Source organism: Trifolium pratense, linkage group LG1, assembly GCF_020283565.1.
Source record: "Trifolium pratense cultivar HEN17-A07 linkage group LG1, ARS_RC_1.1, whole genome shotgun sequence".
In the NCBI taxonomy this organism is placed as follows: Eukaryota; Viridiplantae; Streptophyta; class Magnoliopsida; order Fabales; family Fabaceae; genus Trifolium; species Trifolium pratense.
The window spans coordinates 35,365,228-35,385,914 of record NC_060059.1 but is presented as its reverse complement, the minus strand read 5'-3'; the positions used below and the strand labels follow the sequence as shown (position 1 = coordinate 35,385,914).

At 33.5% G+C, this 20,687-nt stretch overlaps 3 protein-coding genes across 7 annotated transcripts; 2 read left to right on the top strand and 1 right to left on the bottom strand.

Moving 5' to 3' along the window:
- The first annotated feature begins 1,149 nt into the window (after positions 1-1,149).
- LOC123920717 (small RNA degrading nuclease 5-like) lies at positions 1,150-6,289 on the top strand. 2 transcript variants are annotated; one of them, XM_045973025.1, is made up of 11 exons: positions 1,150-1,303; positions 2,171-2,224; positions 2,298-2,363; positions 2,861-2,951; positions 3,038-3,150; positions 3,448-3,576; positions 3,664-3,734; positions 4,463-4,522; positions 5,333-5,388; positions 5,650-5,710; positions 5,830-6,289. In XM_045973025.1, the coding sequence occupies exons 3-11, from the start codon at positions 2,348-2,350 to the stop codon at positions 6,103-6,105; spliced, it is 873 nt and encodes a 290-aa protein (XP_045828981.1). In that variant the 5' UTR covers positions 1,150-1,303; positions 2,171-2,224; positions 2,298-2,347; the 3' UTR covers positions 6,106-6,289. The 2 variants fall into 2 exon arrangements, with proteins under 2 accessions (XP_045828981.1, XP_045828987.1); XM_045973031.1 differs by having other exon boundaries at positions 2,171-2,228.
- A 1,598-nt stretch (positions 6,290-7,887) lies between these two features.
- On the top strand, positions 7,888-15,776 carry LOC123923021 (small RNA degrading nuclease 5). Its single transcript, XM_045975673.1, has 14 exons — positions 7,888-8,141; positions 9,775-9,828; positions 9,902-9,967; positions 10,335-10,468; positions 10,555-10,670; positions 10,956-11,084; positions 11,170-11,240; positions 11,864-11,923; positions 12,673-12,728; positions 12,997-13,057; positions 13,134-13,401; positions 14,112-14,293; positions 14,685-14,980; positions 15,386-15,776. Exons 1-14 carry the CDS (start codon positions 8,040-8,042, stop codon positions 15,507-15,509), a joined length of 1,719 nt encoding a protein of 572 aa, XP_045831629.1. The 5' UTR covers positions 7,888-8,039; the 3' UTR covers positions 15,510-15,776.
- A 1,056-nt stretch (positions 15,777-16,832) lies between these two features.
- On the bottom strand, positions 16,833-20,687 carry LOC123913910 (scarecrow-like protein 1). Of its 4 annotated transcripts, XM_045964826.1 has the most exons (4): positions 20,446-20,620; positions 19,588-19,592; positions 19,313-19,352; positions 16,833-19,197 (listed from the first exon to the last, which is right to left on the bottom strand). In XM_045964826.1, the coding sequence occupies exon 4, from the start codon at positions 19,155-19,157 to the stop codon at positions 17,379-17,381; it is 1,779 nt and encodes a 592-aa protein (XP_045820782.1). In that variant the 5' UTR covers positions 19,158-19,197; positions 19,313-19,352; positions 19,588-19,592; positions 20,446-20,620; the 3' UTR covers positions 16,833-17,378. The 4 variants fall into 4 exon arrangements, with proteins under 4 accessions (XP_045820782.1, XP_045820791.1, XP_045820800.1 ...); XM_045964835.1 differs by lacking the exon at positions 19,588-19,592 and having other exon boundaries at positions 19,313-19,348; positions 20,446-20,687; XM_045964844.1 differs by lacking the exon at positions 19,588-19,592 and having other exon boundaries at positions 19,313-19,351.

Sequence of the window (20,687 nt, the reverse complement as noted above, 5' to 3'; positions counted from 1 at the left end):
TGGTGTTCACAAGACTTTCAACTTGACACACAAACCTGAAACAGAAAATCAGACAATAATTGATGAGGGGAAACAAATGATTGCACAAGCAAATGTACGCAACAACAACCATTGTCAATGTTATCAAACTCAAAACTGAAAGCAAGGCGTAGACGAGAATGAAAAGTGCAACCAAACCAGTCGCAAAATCCAGTTCAGAAACTTCAAGAACAACATTAACATTATTTGAAGCACGAGTAACAATTCGTCTCTGCGTGTTACATGCATTTGGAGATAGAGAAAATTGAAGAAATGAATCACAAGTAACAAAACAATTACAATTGATTTAGGGCGAAACAAAAAACTAGTGATCAAGTGCCAAATCAAGAGTTGTAATCGATTTAAAAACCCTAAAAATTTATGATTTTATAAGGACTAAAATTATATTTAACCCTTATCTTTATGCTCTCATCACGGTTGGTCTTTTAAATTTATATGCTCCGAACGAATGGTGTCACTATTAACATGACAAAATCTTAAAGATTATTTAAATATCACCTTAACATTTTTTCACACTATTGATAGATAACTTAGCAGCAATGACTTATGCACATGGTTAGAGGTTCTTTGACTTATTTAAATATCACCTTAATAAAAATAAATTAATCTTTGGCATTTTCATACTAGTGATAGGCAGCAATGACTTATTAGAATTTGAGAGGTCTATACTCAACCACAAAAGCTAGTTTGAGAGTTGAGGTTTGCACTACACTTATAAAGGCTATCTTTAGCCTATCTCTAGCCAATGTGTGACTTCTAACACACCCCCTCACGTCCAGAACTGAACAAGCTGGAACGTGGGATCAACAACAACGGGTGGCCCAAATATGGGACGTCTCCACAACAAATGGATCTAGGATAGACTCTGATACCATATTAGAATTTGAGATGCCTATTGTGGTTGAGTATAGGCCTATCAAATTCTAGGGAGGAGAAAATCCACTTTATATGCTCAACAAATTCGTCTACAGAAATTAGTCATCGCTAACTGCAATGTAAATTTCATAACAATGGTAATCCAAAAACTTACTTCTCTAATTAGTAATTAATTTATCTTGAATTCCTAAATTTTTATTGACTCTAATTAGTAATTATATCCGGTAACATATATACACGGTTGATACCGTTACCTATCATACAAGAACACGTAGTAGCAGCACAGTTAGAGTTAGTAACGCCGTAGAAATCAACTCCTTCACCGCCGTTTCTCAGCTCTCCGCCGCCGCGACTCTCGCTGTCGAGCTCTTCTCTCACTATCTCGCAGGTACAATATTTTTCTCTCACAAATTGAACTCGAGTTCTTCTTCCAAACGATTCGTGAGTAACCATATTTTTTGTTAGAGTTGTAGTTTTTGGTTGAAGCTAAAAACTATTCATTTGATTAATTATTTTCAATTTCTGTCTTCGCTGGTTAATGTGTTGTTTATTGCAACCTAATTGGGATGAAATAGTTTCAGAGAGTTAACAATTTTTTGCTTGTGTGAAACTTCACTTTTAGTAAAATTTGTGTTCTATCATGTTCATGTATTATTTGTTTTCTGTTATGTACATTTCTGTGATATTATGCATTTTCAGTAATGTTAAATAGCATCTATAGTGGTGTTATGCTGCTATGACGTAGCGGAATTTGGGCAAATTGCTATTTAGTACAAAATGTTGTCGAATAGATGCTATAGTGACTCTTTAGCACTATTGCATAGCAGAATTTTAACAATCCGCTATCTACATTGAGTCATTGACAGCATCGATGCATTACGGAAGGTGAATGCAATTTTTCGTAAGTCTCTTCATAGGCCAGTCAATTGAAATGCAAAACAAGTGCTATGTTGCTATATGCACATGTATGCACCTTAGCACATATTGCATTGACACGAGCACCAGGCACGGCACTGTTAGTCTGTATGTGTTAGTGCCGTTGTTGTGTCGGACACTCAACACACCTTCGACCTAAAGTGTCGGTGCTACATAGCATATAACTAGGAGTTGGTGTTTTAAATGCTGTTTGAACAACATGCCATCTACAGTTACAACTTTGCCTTGTGATGCTTTTGCTGGTTTGTATATTCAAGTGATTTTGATTTGTTGGTATATATGATTAACTGGAGTTGCTTAATCTCTTATGGTTTTGCAGGCCAAAGCAGATGTTGTTTTCAATGAAAACGATAATTCAAATCTGAATCTTGCTGTAGGTTCTTACCACCATTGTGTTACTTTTGAAGTTTTTATTTTAAATAATCATGACTGGGACATATTTACAGGACATTCAAGGACTTGTAACTTGGGTGCTCGGCGAAGGATTCATGCAATCATGGCTTTTTATCAAGGTACAAATCATAGTTTCCTTTATTTTATTTTTTTCAATAAATATATTCGCAACAAAAATGACCAAATAGATTTATTTCTAATTAATTGCTCAGTACTTACTTTATTTTAAATTACATTCATTGCGTGGTATAACAAAAAAGACTAGGTTCAGTACTTACTGTATTTTAAATTATATTCATTGAGTGGCAAAAGAAAATAGACTTGTCTTCTCAATCTTTATACTTTGTAAATTGAGTTTATGCGTGTCTTAAGAATTAGAAAAGGTTGTTAGACAATGTTGAAAAGCTTTTTAACTTAAATACCAGCTAGCTAATCGTATGCCCAATAATGAAATTTTTTCATTCCTGTCAATAAAAAATAGTGTTAGACCATCAAATTTAACCCCTATGTATGACATGTTATTCTTTTTTTTTACTACAATTATTACTAATGCAACACTGTTATGATTTTTAGAATAAACCTCTAATTCTGAAAGTTGTTATGCTTTATATACCAGGCCTGGATGCAGCTTTGTACCTGTCACTGTCCAAAGTGCTTCCTGAATTAAAAAAATCATGTGGCAAACCAAGACCAGTTCTTGCTCTCAGGTGTGTAGAAATTGCATTCAGTTGTTTTTCCCCTCCAAATGTTGCTTCCCTGCACTCAAATTTTTCCTTTTCTTTTTTTTGGTTAGCTGTGTGTCAGATAGTATGCAGACATTAGACGCACTCCTAACATGCAAGCCGAAAAGAAAAACGGATCAAAATATTCCAATTACGACAAAATTGTCTCCGACATCTCAACAAGGTATGTAGAAAATTTCTGTATTTTGGTTTCATTTTAAAATCATCCTCTTTGTACTTCAAATAAGAAAGAAAAGATTCGAATCTGACAATGCAAATCCAAGTGAAGGCTTGTTGTGATTCCTTTAACTGCACTGATTCAGAGTTAATAAACATTATTATAAATTTGCTGCTTCAAGTGTGTTGTTTCTTGGAGCATTGTTGGCCATAAACATGATTGCATCAGTTTCATTTCAAAGAAATAAGTTAATAGCAGTATGAAATTGGTCTCTGTATGAAAACATTCGACATCTTTGTGCAGAAGAAGTCTGTGGCGGTACTGCTGGTCTATCATTTGAGGAGATAACGAAAGACATACCTTTCCCTGTTGAATACTATACACTAACAGGAAAAGATCTGGAAGAGAATGAATATCCTGTTAATAAGCCAGGTGATTTTTATTCTGCTACAAATTATATGTTAATCTTATGACCTTTTTTGCATACTAAACAGTTTTTTCTTCGCCAATTTGGTATAGGTTTTCTTTCTACTCTTCCTGCTCCTCTGGGATCTCGTTTTTATAAGATGGTAGCACTTGACTGTGAGATGGTTAGTCAATCAATATCTGTTTGTTTTAATAAAATTATTGTTAATGACGATATCAATAAACTTTCCATATTTTGTCAGTAAGAGTGAGTGAATATCTCTACTTAGGGAAATGTGCTCATAATATGATACTCCAGCTTTAGAGTGTTAGCTTGTGAGAGTGAGAATAAACCTTTTAAATTGGTGGATCGGGTGTCATAATCTTAGTAGGATAACATACAGATTTCTTTCAATTTCTCAACGTGCAAAATAAACTAATAATGAGGATCTTACAATGAAAATGTTTATTGAGGGGTAAAACCATTTGTGTTTATTGTACGCCGTATGAACTGGCTATGAAGCTTAAATTTTTTGACAACCCTCATCAAATCTGGGTATCAACAATGTGAGAATGTGTTATTTATCTCCCATCATTTTAATTCTTTTGTTTTGTTGTTATCTTGAGCTAGTTTATCTGAATGCAAAATTACATGATTAACTAGGATTGGCCGTTGATAATATACCAAATGTTACTTGTTTTAGCAAAACTAAATGCTAATGGATTTATTTCGTATTCATGGAATTAAGTTGCATCAACGCAGATTTTGTTGGAATACACAATATTTTGAATAACTTAATTCTTTATATAAATATAATTATGGAAATTTATCTAGTCTTGTGTGTTAATGTAATCGTGGTTAATCTCATTGTCAGTTTTGTCTGTTCTTCATTTTTTTTCTTTTTATATGTAGTGCATAACAGGTGAAGGGTTTGAGCTAACAAGAGTTACTCTAGTGGATGTCAAAGGACGGGTACTCACTGTTTTTCTTTTGAACTGTATGAGTGTGCTACTTATTTTAGTATGTATGGCCATTTTTTAAAAATAAATTCACTAAATATCTATGACTATTCACCGATCAATTGCTAATCTTATGTTAATGTTAATTTCTGTGTCTATTTTCATTGAGTTTTATCATTTAACCAGCTACTGTTTATTCTATGGGCAAATGTTAGTTTCCGGGATCCAACCTGGGACCTCCTGCTTAAACTCCTTCAATGTCCTTTAGCCCACCAACTAATGTGCTGTTGTCACTCTCCAGCCATAGTAACTTCCATGCTGCTAGTTACATAGTCAGGCTCCACCACATCATCCTGCTCACTATTCCCTTTGGCAGGGAAACTTGAAAAAAAAATCCCCTTTGGCAGGGAAACTAGCAAAAAAATATAACTTAGAAATTTAGGAAGACCACTGACAAGTTCAATATAATTGTCCTGCCAAATATAAGAAGGGATTGCAAAGGTTTTAGTGGACCATCCAGGGGGGAAGAAACTGTGTGTTTTGGTCTTCGATAAACATCACAGACCTGCGCAAACTCTGTTGTAACCGTACTAAGTCCATTTTAATCCCATGATTTTGTCATTCTTATATCCTTTGGGCCTTGGAGTAAAAATTGCCATTCGGAGAGGAAAAAACTGCATGCTATTGGATTGATAGTATGTTTTGTATTCTGTCTCACAAGTTTAAAACTTTATGAACCTTTTTACATAGTGAGACTCGGTCAACTCATCAAAATTATCACTGTTTTCCATATATTTGTAACCATTAAATTTTATCTCTTCAGGTTTTGTTAGATGAATTGGTAAAACCTTCAAATCATATCATTGATTACAATACAAGGTGCTGTTTTCTTCTAATATTTACTCCGCACTTTGAGTTATATGTGTGTGCTGGATGAATTTATATTTGTAATGTTTCTCTATATTTATAATTTTTATATTTCAAAGGAAAGCTAAAAGAAAATGATGAATTTTTTTTGAAAAAAAAAAATAGACAGGCAGGAGAAAAAAAAGGAAAGATTTTTTCATCTATGATCTGTTTTTTTTTTTTTTTTGGGTACTTAGTAAATTGCCTGCAGCTAGTAATATTGATGTTGTGCAGATATAGTGGAATAACGGACGATATGTTAGATGGGGTGACGACAAGTTTGGCAGACATTCAGGTTGTGTTGCATGAACTGTCTTAATCTGCTTTTGGAACAAATTGCTGTCACAGTGCTGAGCTATTTCAGTTGAAACTATATGTTTTGCTGACATAACTTCAATTGCTTCTCATGTTCAGGAAGAGTTCCGAAAATTGGTTTACAAAGAAACTATTCTTGTTGGGCATGCTTTGGAAAATGATTTACTAGCATTGAAAATATCACATGACTTGGTGATTGACACAGCAGTATTATACAAACACCCCTGGGGGTCTCCCTATAAATCCGCTCTACGGTTTCTTACTAAAAGATTTCTTTCAAGGGAGATACAGCAATCAAGGAATGGACACGATAGCATTGAAGATGCTAGAGCTACCATGGAATTAGCACTATTGAAGATCAGACATGGCAAGTGATTCTTCTGCATGCTTTTTGTGAAAACTACTTAACCAATTACGGTTTTTAGTACATATGCAGTTTCCATAATATTAGTTTTTTTTTAAAAAAATTATTTTGTTTTTTGCTTTAGACTCGAACAGATCTTGTCTACAGAGCTATTATCATTCACATTATATTTTTTATTTTATTTTTATGTTAAAATTTTGAAGCACATGACTTGTGCTTGAATAGAAGTAATACTAGTTTTGTTAAATGTATGTTTAGGAGGCATAGTCATTTTGGCAATAGATGTGAGAATTGGAGTCATGGTTCAAGTATTTTTGGTCCATAGTACAAAATTATAGATCAATAAGGGGGAGCAACCAAAGTACTCAAATAAGGTGGATAAAGTTGAAATTGAAGAATGTTCTTGGTGTAATTTGTGATTGAAAAGTACTTCCCAATTACTAAAGGAAACTTTTACACAGCTCAGATGTTGTGATATTGTGTATGACTAAGTGATCGAAGTTTTCCACATTGAAGAAGGTCGAACGTTCAAATTTTAAAAACTAACATAACCACCAACTTACCAAAATTGCCTATCCAATTTGTAGTTTGTACCCTTTGACAATACCGAGTTGATCAAAGTAAGCCCGTCAATTTTACTCTTTGTAAAATTAATTTTCAGTCCCAACACTAATTCAATCCCTCTCATTGTTAAAGGGTCCATAAGTTACCACAACAACATTCTCCCATAAAACATTGTATCATCAGCATATTGAAGGAGTTGAAATTGTAGTGAATTGTTAACTTTATATCTTGATAGAGTGGATCAATGCAGTAGAAATTTAAAATAATTAAAAACAATAAAAAAAAAAAAACGGTGAACAAATTCACAACCTCTAAATCTGAAACATTTGTGCCTTCAGATAGCGTTGATGATATTAAAGTTATTAATTCGATCTGCACTGTATTAAACTTAATCCTTAAACTTGAAATAAATAAACACCGCACGAAGACGAGAAAATAAAATACACTGCACTAAGATGAAAAATCAAAACAAACTTTTATGGTAGGAATCTAATATTATATATTCATGAGTCGGATTTGAACCTGAATATTCATTTATGAGTTATGAGCCTGTTTGAATTTGGCTTATTTGCATAAATAAATTTTTATGTTAATAATAGGTTTTCACTAATAAAAATTAAATCTTTATAAGATATTTTCTCATATATTATCTTGAAAAACTTATAATAAGACTAATGTTATGGTTGGCCAGTTTCACAAGTGGTCCATCGTGGACCAATACTTAAAATTATCAGAAATTCTAACGACTGTCAATAATAATTTTTAAATGTAAAAATCATGACTCTTTTAATTTTTACGGCTAAAAAAATAACATTATTAGCCTTATTAGAGTCTGTTTAGTACGAATTACATCTTTGTTATATGTTGTTTTAATCAAACTGATGTCAATTAATTCATTATTTCAATCATAAAATGGAAATAATCATTAAATTATACTTTCACACATCAACATTTATTTATTTTTATTTTTTTGTCAGGGCACATCAACATTTTATTATCAATTATATTTTAAATATTTGTTAAATACCGATACATCATGAATCATTTGAAAAAGTTGTCTATATTAAAATTTTTCTTTATAATAATACATAACAATTTTTTTTTTACTTAATACATAAAAACATATTTATTTATAAACTTTCTGACAAATTATTTGTTTATAATTTTTTTTTCTTTTTACTTATTATTTATAAACTTATTTATTTATATAAACTATTGCATAAACTCAAAAATAAATCAAGCCACAGAAAAAACTAAATAATAATACTCCGTATACGGTAGCATATGCACGGTTCACCGCCGCTTTCTTCCTAAACTCGTTTCTCACCTCTCCGCCGCGCCACTCTCCCTGTCGAGCTCGCAGTTAGCAGTTGCCGCTACAATGAAATCCTGTCAGAATAAATACGAAACCCTATCTAACGTCGAAGAAGAAGAAGATGATTCCAACAAATGCACCAACTTCTACGATATCTATGGTCCCCAAGTATATATCTATCTATTCTTTTATTTTCTTTAGTTTAATTGGGTTTATGGGTTGTTTGTTGCAACCTAATTGGGTTGAATTTTTTTTTTTTTTTTTTTTTGGGTGTGTAAAATAGCACTTTTAGTTAAGTTTTTGTTTTCTGTTATGTATGTTTCTCTGGTATTAGGTTCATTATTTTTTTTAGCCTGGTGGTTAGAGTTTCTGGTGTGAGTACCGGGTTTAAACAATGCAATGTCCCTGCCAACTAAGCTATGCTCCCGGAGACGTATTAGGTTCATTCCGTAAGGCTTTGTTTGCGAGTTGGTTTCCGACCGAGGGTTTTTGAGGGTTAAATCTATATTTTGGTATATAGTTAATATTTTAAAATAATTGAATGAAGAGTTTGATAAATTATCACATAATACTTTAATCACACTTAGATTATTTTTAAAAACATTTTATAGTGTTCTTAATTTAGAAAAGAAAAATAGGTCTTCCCCTTACTTCGCCTCCAATAACGAACTCGCAAACAAAGCCTAAAAGTTTCCCCTTTTGTGTGTTTAGAAATCGACTGTTTTGTGTTATGCATTACAATGTTGTTAAATAGCAGTTATAGTTGTGCTATACTAATACTGCTATAGTGTAGCGGAATTTGAGCAACCTGTTATTGTTCTCCAATACGCTATTTAGTACAAAATGTTGTCAAATATCTGCTATAGTTGCTCTATAGCACCTTCGAGGTATCTACGATTGACAATATTGATGCATTACAAAGTCTATTAGGATATAGAATGAAGGGAAATCAAAGTAGTTTAGAGTTGGTATAGAAGTTAGTTAATTGTCTTAGTTAGTTGGGTTTGTTTATTAGTTGTTATTGATCCTTTTCCCTATCCTTGCGCATAGGAGTTCTATAAATATAGATATAGACTTCCATTCCCTTAGAAAGTATCTTATGAAAAATATTGTTTTGACTGGTTTCAAACCAGTGTAAGGAGAGTATCTTCTCTGGTGTATCTTTATTTATTTATTTTTATCAAATTGATTATTTTTTTTGGAATCCAATTATTGGGTTCCTAACAAAGTCTCTGGGGAAATTATGCTTACCTCTATTTTGAGGTATGTATAAATTGAGCCCTCCTATGTTCCATGTACCTTTTTTCTATTACTAAATTTTTGAGGGGAGGTGTGTGAAAATTTTCCCGACAAATAAGGTTGGTGAGTATTTATTTTAAAAATAGAAGGGGTGTGCGCGCGTTATTTTGCCATAACTCATGGAAGGCGAGTGACATTTACCGTAAGTTTCTTCATAGGTCAGTCAATTGAAATACAAAAGTGCTATGTTGCTATATGCACTAGCACATAAAGCACTGACACGACACTGTCACTAGTAATCATTTGAGAAAATGCAATGATTGAATGTAAAATTGTAAATACATGTGTTAGTGCCGTGTTGGTGACGGACACTGGACGCCCTTTCAATCTAAAGTGTCGGTGCTACATAGCATATAAGTAGTTGGTCTTTTAAATGTTGTTTGAAGATGCCATCTACAATAACAACTTTGCTTTATGATGCTTTTGTTTGTTTATTCAAGCAATTTTGTTTTATTGGTATAGATGTTTAACTTGAGGTGCTTAATCTCTTATGCTTTTGCAGGCCAAAGCAGATGTTGTTTTCAAGGAAAATGATAATTCTAATCTGAATCTCGCTGTAGGTTCTTACCACCATTGTGTTACTTTTGAAGTTTTAACTTTAAATAATCATGACTGGGACATATTTACAGGACATTCAAGGACTTGTAACTTGGGTGCTTGGCGAAGGATTCATGCCATCATGGGCTTTTATCAAGGTACAAATTATCTTTTCCTTTCTTTTGTTGCAATATGAATGACCGAATACATTTTATTTCAAATTGTTTAGTACTTGCCGTATTTTAAACTACACTCATTGAGTGGTATAAGAAAAAGACAAGTCTTCTCAATCTTTATACTTCTTAAAACGGGGTAGTATGTGTCGGTAAACGTAGAAAAAGTTGTTAGAAAACCTTGAGAAGCTTAGATTAAATACCATTTAGCGAATCCTTCCTTTATGCCCAATAAATGAATGTATCATTTTCTGTCAATACAACTTAGTGTTTGACAATCAACTTTAACCCCTATATGGCATATTATTCTTTGTTTTATTAAAATTGCTAATGCAACACTCATGAATTGCAGAATAAACCTCTTATTCTCAAAGTGGTTATGCTCTATATGCCAGGCCTGGATGCAGCATTGTACTTGTCACTGTCCAAAGCGCTTCCTAATTTAAAAAAATCATGTGGCAAACCAAGACCAGTCCTTGCTCTCAGGTCTGTAGAAATTGCATTCAGTTGTTTTTTCCCCTCCAAATGTTGTTTCCCTGTACTAAATTTTTTCTTTTTCTTTTTTTGGTTAGCTGTGTATCAGATAGTATGCAAACAATAGACGCACTCCTAACATGCAAGCAGAAAAGAAAAAGGGATCAAGATGATTCAACTACGACGAAAAAATCTACTCTGACATCTCAACAAGGTCTGTTGAATATTTCTGAATTTTGGTTTTATTTTAAAATCACCCTCTTTGTACTTCAAATATTAAAAAAAAATTAGAATCTGACAATGCAAATGAAGGCTTGTTGTGATTCCTCTTACCGCACTAATGCAGAGTTAATAAACATTATTATAAGTTTCCTGCTTCGAGTGTGTTGTTTCTTGAAGCATTGTTGGCCATAAACATGATTGCATCGGTTTCTTTTCAAAGAAATAAGTAAATATATGAGTTTGGTCTCTTTATGAAACACTCGTCGTCTTTGTGCAGAAGAAGTCTGTGGTGGTACTGCCGGTCTATCATTTAAGGAGATTACGAAAGATATACCTTTCCCTGTTGCATACTATACACTAACAGAGAAAGATCTGGAAGAGAATGAATATCCTGTTAATAAGCCAGGTGATTTTTATTCTGCTATAAGTTATATGTTAATCTTATGACCTTTTGCATACTAACCAGTTTTTTCTTCGCCATTTTCGTACAGATTTTCTATCTACTCTTCCTGCTCCTCCGGGATCTCCTTTTTATGAGATGGTAGCACTTGACTGTGAGATGGTTAGTCAATCAATATCTGTTTGGTTTAATAAAATTACTGTTAATGATTTATTTATCTCCCATTGTTTTAATTCTTTTGTTTTTGTTGTTGTTATCTTGAGCTAGTTTATCTGAATGCAAAGTTACATGATTAACTAGGATTAGACGTCGATGATACACAAATTGTTACTTGTTTAAGCAAAACTAAAGGCTAATGGATTCATTTCATATTCATGGAATTAAGTTGCATTAACCCGGATTTTATCGGAATACACAATGACAATATTTTTAATAGCTTAATTCTTTATATAAATTTAGTTATGGAAATTTTATCTAGTATTATTAGAGTTTCACCATTGATGCAATGTGATGAAACCTTGAAGAAAGAGAGAGAAGGGAGAGAAAGGTCTGTAACTGAATTGGTTATTATTTCATTGATCGTTCAATACAAGTGAATACACTTATTTATATACTATGACATGTAATAGCTGGCACTTCTAACTGCCAGCTGTACCCTACTTGATTAATAGAAGCTAGAGCTATCTAACTAACTTAGAGTATATTGTATTATGTATTAATGTAATCTTGGTCAATCTCATTCTTTGTTTTTTCCTGGTTTTCATTTGTTTTGTTTTTATACATAGTGCATAACAGGTGAGGGGTTTGAGCTGACAAGAGTTACTCTAGTGGATGTCAAAGGACAGGTACTCACTGGTTATTGTTTTGAACTGCTTTTTTGTAGTATATACGAATCTACTTATTGTACGAATGTACTACTTATTTTAGTATGAATGACCACTTCTAAAAATAAATTCATTAAATATCTCACTATTTACTAATTGGTTTTTAATTTCATGTTAATATTAACCTCATGCGTAAAACTCCTTCAATGTCCCTTAGCCCACCAACCCAAATAATGTGCTGTTGTCTCTCTCTCTCTCTCTCTCTCTCTCTCTCTCTCTCTCTCTCTCTCTCTCTCTCTCTCTCTCCAGCCATAGTAACTTCCATACTGGCAGTTACACTAGTCGGGTTCCACCACATCATGCTGCCCACTATTCCCTTAGGAAGACCATTGACAAATTCAATAAAACTATCTTGCCAAATTTAAGAAGGGATTGCTAAGGTTGTAGTAGACCACCTGGGGGAAGAAGTTGTGTGTTTTGGTCTTCAACAAACATCACAGACCTGCGCAAACTCTTTTGTAACAGTACTAAATCCATTTTAAGCCCATTATTTTATCATTGTTATTGCCTTTAGGCCTTGGAGGAAAATTTGCTATTCGTTGAGGACAAAATTATATGCTATCGAATTGATAGTCTGTTTTGGGTGTCCTTTATTCTGTCTCACAAGTTTAAGAACTTTATTAACCTTTTTACATAGTGAGACTCGGTCAACTCATCAAAATTATCACTGTTTTCAAGATATTTGTAACCTTTAAATTTTATCTTTTCAGGTTTTGTTAGATGAATTGGTTAAACCTTCAAATCATATCACTGATTACAATACAAGGTAGTGAGCTCTTTTCTTCTAATATTAAGTATTCACTCCCCACTTTTGAGTTATATGTGTGCTGGGTGAATTTATATTTATAATGTTTCTCTATATTTATAATTTTATATTTCAAAGGAAAGCTAAAAGAAAATGATGAGAATTTTCTTAAAAAAGAAATAGACAGGCGGGTGAAAGAAAGAAAAGTCTTTTCTCCTACGATCTGTTTTTTTTTTTTGGTACTTGGAACATAAACTGCCTGAAGCTAGTAATATTTGATGTCCTGCAGATTTAGTGGAATAACGGCCGAGATGTTAGATGGGGTGACGACAAGTCTGACACACATTCAGGTTGTGTTGCATGAATAGTCTTGATCTGTTTTTGGAACAAATTGCTGACATAACTTTAATTGCTTCCCATGTTCAGGAAAAGTTCCGAAAACTGGTTTATAAAGAAACTATTCTTGTTGGGCATTCTTTGGAAAATGATTTATTAGCATTGAAGATATCACATGACTTAGTCATTGACACAGCAGTATTATACAAACACCCACGAGGGTCTTCCCATAAATCCGCTCTACGGTTTCTTACTAAAAGATTTCTTTCAAGGGAGATACAACAATCAGGGAATGGGCATGACAGCATTGAAGATGCTAGAGCTACCATGGAATTAGCACTATTGAAGATCAGAAATGGCAAGTAATTCTTCTACATGCATTATTTATGCAAGCTTTGTGTGAAAGTTACTTAACTAACTGCGGCTTTGTGTTAACAGAGGTCTAGGAAAACTATGGGTTAAACCACTTGATATAGACATGTTTCCTGTGCAATTTCAAATCACTTGATCTAGGAAAACTTTGTGTTGAAAGTTCCTGTGCAATTTCAATTTTTTTATTTCGTTTAATTCTTTATTAGAAATATAGACATCTTTCCTTACCTATAGTTTTCAAATTTTGAGTTACAAACACTTGATGCTTAGTTTTAAATAGTTTCTGTCTTGTGTGGTTGCCTTATTTTTTATTATTAGAAATAAATGTTCATATAGTCCATATCACATAACCATGTTTATAATATATTAATAATTTTTTACTCTTTTAGTATTTTACCAGGCACCATTTTGAACTACTGTTTGGGTTAACACGCTTCAATAAATTACCTTTAAGGAAGCATTCCATACATTTATGCTTAATCGTGCTTGTCAACCACCTGTGTTTTCACCGTCTTATATATGATGGACAATTTTGTACTAAGTTATGATTCTTGTATGACTCAAATTTAAGAGTGCAGGGGAAATATTATTTTGATTTTTGTTTATTTATTGTTTTTGTGTTATCCCTATACATTCGCATGGCTTGCCTCGTTAGCATAACTGGTATGACATGCTGCTGGCATTTACTCTTAACAGGGCCTGGCTTTGGTGCTCCTCCATCCTTTATGCGAAAAAAGCTTCTTTCAATTTTGAGCGAGTCCGGCAAAACTTCTTCAATGATTGATGATATATCGATTGTAAAACGATTTGCCTCCGAGTCCTCTAATGCAATTCCAGTGACGTCTGATGAAGACGCGCTTGCAAAAACCATCAAGGAGGTAATAGATGTCTTAGCTGGCTAGGACCTGTTTGGAAAACAACTTAATTAGACACTTCTAGCATAAACGCTTATCATCTAAGTGCTTATGCATAAGCTATTTCTATAACAAAAGATTCATAAAATAGTTAAATTATTTTCATATAAGCTATAAGCCGTTTTCATAAACTATCCTCTAGAGCTTATGGAAATATGCTAAAAACAGCTATGGACATATGATAAATTGTTTTCATAAGATCTTCCAAGGTAGTCTCACAAGTGTTTATATTTGTAGAGTAGATGAGCTCAAATAAGCCAATCCAAACAAAACAAGCCCTATATTTGCAAGTGTTTTCCTTTTTGGTTAATAGTTGCAACTGATCTTTTATTTATTTCTTGCCTTTTTGTTTCAGTTGAAGAATGAAAAGGTGCATTTTATCTGGACTCAATTTTCAGAGTTACACACACACTTTAAGAAACAAGCCGAGGATTCAGATAGCTTGAACAAAAAACTCGCAGAGATGATTGCATTACATACATGTGAGAAGAGTTCTTCAAAAGGGAAAGGCCTCAAGTCGAATGTATCTGCTGAACTGAAGGAAATTCTTACACGCATGGATAATAGAATTCATAAACTGTACAAGTCATTACCAACAAATGCTATGTTGATAGTTTGCACTGGTCATGGTGACACGGCAGTTGTCCGCAGGTAAGATATGCATGCCTTATTTTTTATGTCCAATTATTCTATATTTGCTTCGTGTTTACTGTGCTATAGCTATACATTTTTCACCTTACAGTTAAATACTTCAAATTATTCCCTCATAGTTAAATACTTAAAATTAAATGGTCCATGAGAATTACTTATGAATGTTAAATTAGTTTCTATATTTCTTTGGCAAAACTCAAAATGCCACCAGATTGACAAACATTAAGATTTAAACTTTCAAATGATGTAATTATCCATGAGGATTTGGCTTTAGTCTTTTTTGATTAGGAGTGAGTGGTCTTGAACTTGACAAAGCTAGGGTTGTACTTTTTAACCGATGTTAATGTTATGTGTTATGTTTTGGATGCAAATTGATGGTTTTTAACTTCTTTTCCGTTTTTTAAGGTTGAGGAAAATGCTTACGGAAGAGAGTGAACCTAATTTTGGTCGTGAGAAGATTGTGGAAAGCTTGGAAGAGTTTCAGGCTAGAGCTGAAGTAGCCTTGTGTTTTGTAGGTGTAAAACACTGATTATAGAAGAATACAAAATGAAGTTAATTTTGTAACCTACGGCGATTAGCCATAGTTTTGATTAAAATGAACTTAAGTTAATTTTTATAACCTATGGCGATTAGCCATAATTTTGATTGTTAATGTTCTAAATGTAAATATTTGTTAGCTCACATGGCAAGAGTTCTAAATGTGTCAAGACAGTATCAGGAAAATTTTGAAGAGAAGAGTCCCAAAATGTTGTATTTGATTCTGCTTTTTGTTTCTAAAATTACAATTGTTCTTAAATTTAATCTGTTCAGTTATGGTCATAAATTGATCTTGCATTTAGTAAATAATCTTCAAATGCAAAACTTAATTAATCTCCATACGACTTGTTAACATTGACAATTGCAGTTGGAAAAGAAATAAAGAATTGAGTTGTATTGGTGAGTATGCATGCTCTTTTTGTTTATTTATTTTATTTCATTTTATTTTTTATATAGTTGAGCTATACTATTTACAAGAAATTTGATCATACGAACGAAATTTCACTCATTAACTGCTTTTGCCAGAAAACATGGCAGGTAATGGGTGAAAATTTCTAAACCTTAAACTAGTAGCGTGACGTTGCTCGATCATGATGTTGTATTTATTGTGATCGGTCTATTTGCAATGTTAAGCATTATTCTTTTTAGTTTCATAAATGTTATAAATTGCTCTCTTTGGAACAATACATAGAAATTGCCCTCTTTTTGAACTAATTTTAAGAATCAGTAAACAAAATCTGCTGTATGACATTTGAAAAAAGTGCTTAGCAAAAGCTGTTTGGTAAGGCCTTTCAACTGTTGTTGAGAAAATGCTTATCAAAAAGAAAAAGCAGTTGTTGGGAAAAATACAAACATTAAAATCATTATATTGTTTATTTTTTTACCCCCTTTTTATCATTTTAATTTTTTAAGTTACAGTTTTTCACACCATTGTAGTGGAACAAGTTTTTACAGCATTGAACATAACAACTATGTACAATATTTAAACTTCAATTTGATCCAATAAAATACTCATTCTTGTTATGATTGTCTTTGAATATAGTATTTCTCTATAGTCAAACTTTTGACTCAACTAATTTGGCACCATCATTGCATCACAAATCAGCCTGATGAGAGCACCTGGATTCATCATGAAGACACTTGTAAGTTCTGAAATTGTCAAAGCCTTGTGCTTTGAAGAGTTTATTTGTAGACCTTAATAGATATTTAAGAGCATATAAGAAAATAGCTTATAACATATCATAAACTATTTAATTTTATTCAAACAAATTATTCAAAAGTTAAGTTAATCAATAGAAGAAATGCAAAATTATGGTAACAAGCAAACAACATTATAATTACAACCTAACCATAACTGGTTTATGCTGTTATGTACAATAGTGTCTTCCAGCCACGTTAAGCACTTAGATTACAAGAAAGTTCATATCAGCTTAAGATTGCACGTTAGTAATACATCTGATCTGGAGATTCTGAATCACAGCTAAATACATAGACTAAACAAGCACAACCAAATAATATCAAAGAGTCTATATAACAAAAAAAAAAAAGTAAATTGCGATCTTGGTCTCTAAATGTGTGAGGCGTCACTGTAGTCCTTGAAAGTAGTGAAAATTACAAAAATATCCTTGAGTAAGTCTTTTGTAAGTAATTTTATCGACCAAATTGACTAACGAAAGAGACGTTGGAAGATCAAACTAATTAACAAAAGACACATATGAAGAAGACCAAACAGACTATTAAAAGACACATTTAGGTATGTTTTTGTAATTTTGAAACATTCATGGACTATTGTGACATTGATAGCGACTCGCACATTAAGGACTAAAATGACAGTTTACTCTAACAAAAAGTGTTGTCATGGTCACTTCCATGCTGAAGCAACAATCAAGTTTTTGTCTTCCCATCCAAAATGAAGAGCCCCCATTTCTTGTTTTATCTTGTATTTGTCACAATACTGCCTAATGAGTTCCTTAATTGCTTCTTCCACATTTTCACTCATCGGCGATGAAGTAAATCCGGCCATTTTCAACCTTGCCCTCCATTTTCCTGCGACTTCATACCGTTCAATTCTATCCTCGCCCTCGCACGCAATGATATTGACAATGTCCCTTGCCAAGCATTGCCTTTCAACATTCACCCTATCCTGACTCTCTCTCGGAAGAGTGGCGTCGAGCGACTCAAACACGGCAGAGTAGTAATTGTAGGCTTCAACAAATCTTGGTAGAAATGGAGAAGTGTTGGTGTTTACGTCTTGTTCCACAACTGTTACAAGTTTTGGATTAAGGCTCTTAACCATGCGAAGAAGCTGGTCTCGCTCATTTACTGTTGATACACTTTCGTCGCGCATGTGATGAAGCTGGAATGCGAAGTTCACCACAATTGCTTCCCCGGGTCGACAGTTGAGCATTGATGGAGTAACAACTGAAGAACTTGACGCTACAGCACGGAATTCAAATGGCAATCCGAGTACTTCTGCTAGCTTTTCAAGTCTCTGTCCTATAATACTTAGGCCTCCAACAGATCGCTGCACTGATTCAGGATCATCAACGCCGGTCAATCTCACAAAAGGCGGCTTCCCTGGCCTAGAAGCAAGTGTTTGTATTAGGGTTATATATTGACTTCCTTGGTTGATATCAAAATCTATTATGTGAACCTTCTTATCATCTTTAATAGCCTCGGCAATAGCACCATTTGCAGCAATGAATCCAAATTTAAAACACGGGCACACCTCGAATAGTATCTGCATTGCTGCTAGACGATCGGATGTAGGAGGTTCCTTGCATCTCAAAGCTTTATAAATAGATTTTCCGGACGAAGCCAAACGAGCTGCAAGTCCTTCCACCATGTAGGCTGCAATTCTTGTGGAAGGATCTCCCTGAATCGAAACCATCTGCCTGAGATCGTCTATCATAGCTGAGGCTTTTACTTCATTTCCTTCTGAAAGTGCACTAGCACATTCATAGAGTAACTGCTTCGGGGTCCGAGGAGATTTTTGCGATATTTCTTTGCAGCTGCTGCTACAACTAAGATTGGAATCTGATGACAAAGATTCCTTTGGAGAGTCGTGAAGTGACATTTTCTGAGCAGGATTGGCGCACTCGGCAAAGTCAGGATCAATATCCATGCTCTGAACAGTCCTAAATATGTTTTCTCCATCATCATCGCAATCATCATTATTGTCACCAAGCAATGCCCTCTCCAATTCTTGTAGTTTCAATCGCATTTCACCATCAAATTCAAAGCAATCTGGGCTCTCATTTTCAAATAAATCTGATTCAAAGTTTGACTGATAAGCATCCCTTTTCCTTGTAGACGATACATAAGTATCAAATGGGTTATCAGTGACCATAGAACCTCCAGAATTAGCCCTGAGCTGGTAAGAAGAATCACTATCAGCGTGAACAGAATTTCCTGATATGCCAGAACTAGATGGTTCTATCAGTTCTTCTGTCGGTGAATCAAGGAAGTATTTTTCATAACTCTCACTCGAGTAAGAATCGTTCATGTACATGTTTCTGTGCTTATCAGGTGCAAAATTATGAGAGGACAAGCCAGGTGTAACATCGGTTCCCTTTAACGAGTATAGCTTCGCATTTCTGTATGATGCATCGGCCAACTCCGGAGATATAATCAATGACATAGTTTCCGTTCTATTCACTCAGCTCACATAAAATTTCAGTCTGTGCACAAAACAGAAAGAAGATCAGTCACGAAAACGCTATAAATTCTGCAATCCATTAACCAAGTTTTTTTCCACACATTAAAGATATAGTAAAATAGGCCAAAGTAGCTCACCAATTAAGTTTAGTTGAATCTTCTAGGATACCTTTGCTGAGATAGGATAAACAAAAGCAGAAAACAATATTAGAAAATGCTTTCAGTTGGAATAACGGATCTATATAAAGAACGGCAAAAACATACTAAATCCACTTCGAGTTTAGTGCTTTACAAACTAAGATTTTCATAAATAAGCTAGTTGATAGTTGACAATCATTCAATTCACAAAGATTTTATCTAGAAATTGAAGAAAACCGAAGTAAAAATGTACTTACGACTTGAAGAGAATTTATTGCTGCTTGGTCCATAAACCAGCACTAAGATTTTGAACATACACAAACACAAGTAGTAACTATAAATTATAATCTCACTTGTAAAGCAAAGAAAAATAAAAATCAAACATCCTTTTTTTGATAAAATTTAATTGCTAGCTATTGTCAATCATCAATGGACATGGCTGACATAGATCCATCTTAAGTTCTTAACATAGCAAAGAACATCATACAGCTCCTCTTGCCACGGTTTTAAATAAAGGTTTGCGACCGCAATCTCAGCCAAAAAATAACAGTTTTTTATGTTAGCTGAAACTGCAATTCTCCTCAATATCAAGGATTGCAACGAGACCGCAACCGCTATTTAAAACCCTGAGTCTGCTTGTAGTCTGCACATGCTAGATGGATCATAATCAAATTGTCATAACAAAATGCAATTTTTTGAATTAAATGATAATTCTCAGGAACCAAATTTTTTCATATTGATAAAAGATTCTCAAGACACAGACACTAATCTTTAAACTTATCTTCCACAAGAAAAGGATGATTTTTTATATATTTTCTTCTAACATGAAGAGATTGAACCTCCTGCTACAAAAAACACAACTGAATTTTTTTGTATAATTTTTTTTTTTTTTTTGGATAATAATACCTTTGACCATGTCTTTGTGTTTAGCATAGGAAGAAAGTAGAAACCACACGGAAACAACGATAGTTTAAGACAAAACAAAAAGGATTAAAAGCATAAACATTTTTTTTTGAGGTAAATTAAAAGCAGAAACTTCTAATTTGAGAGGATACAAAACTTGTGTTTAAAACAATAAATTTGAAACAAAAACCAAGAACAAATGAAGAATAAAAAAAAAAGAGAAGATGAACCTGCTGCTGCTGCAACTTAGCTAGAAATGAAGAAGTGATGAAGCTATCAACCTGAAAAAATTGATTGAAATAGAAAGAAACCGAGCTGAAGAAGCTTTTGACCAGAGAGAGAGAGAGAGAGAGAGAGAGAGAGAGAGAGATTATATCAAGAAAATTTGTTGATGACTCGTTCATGTATTTATCTGTTTTTGTTTGTTTGGTTGGTGAAAATCAACGATCAATGAATTATATAAATAAATATA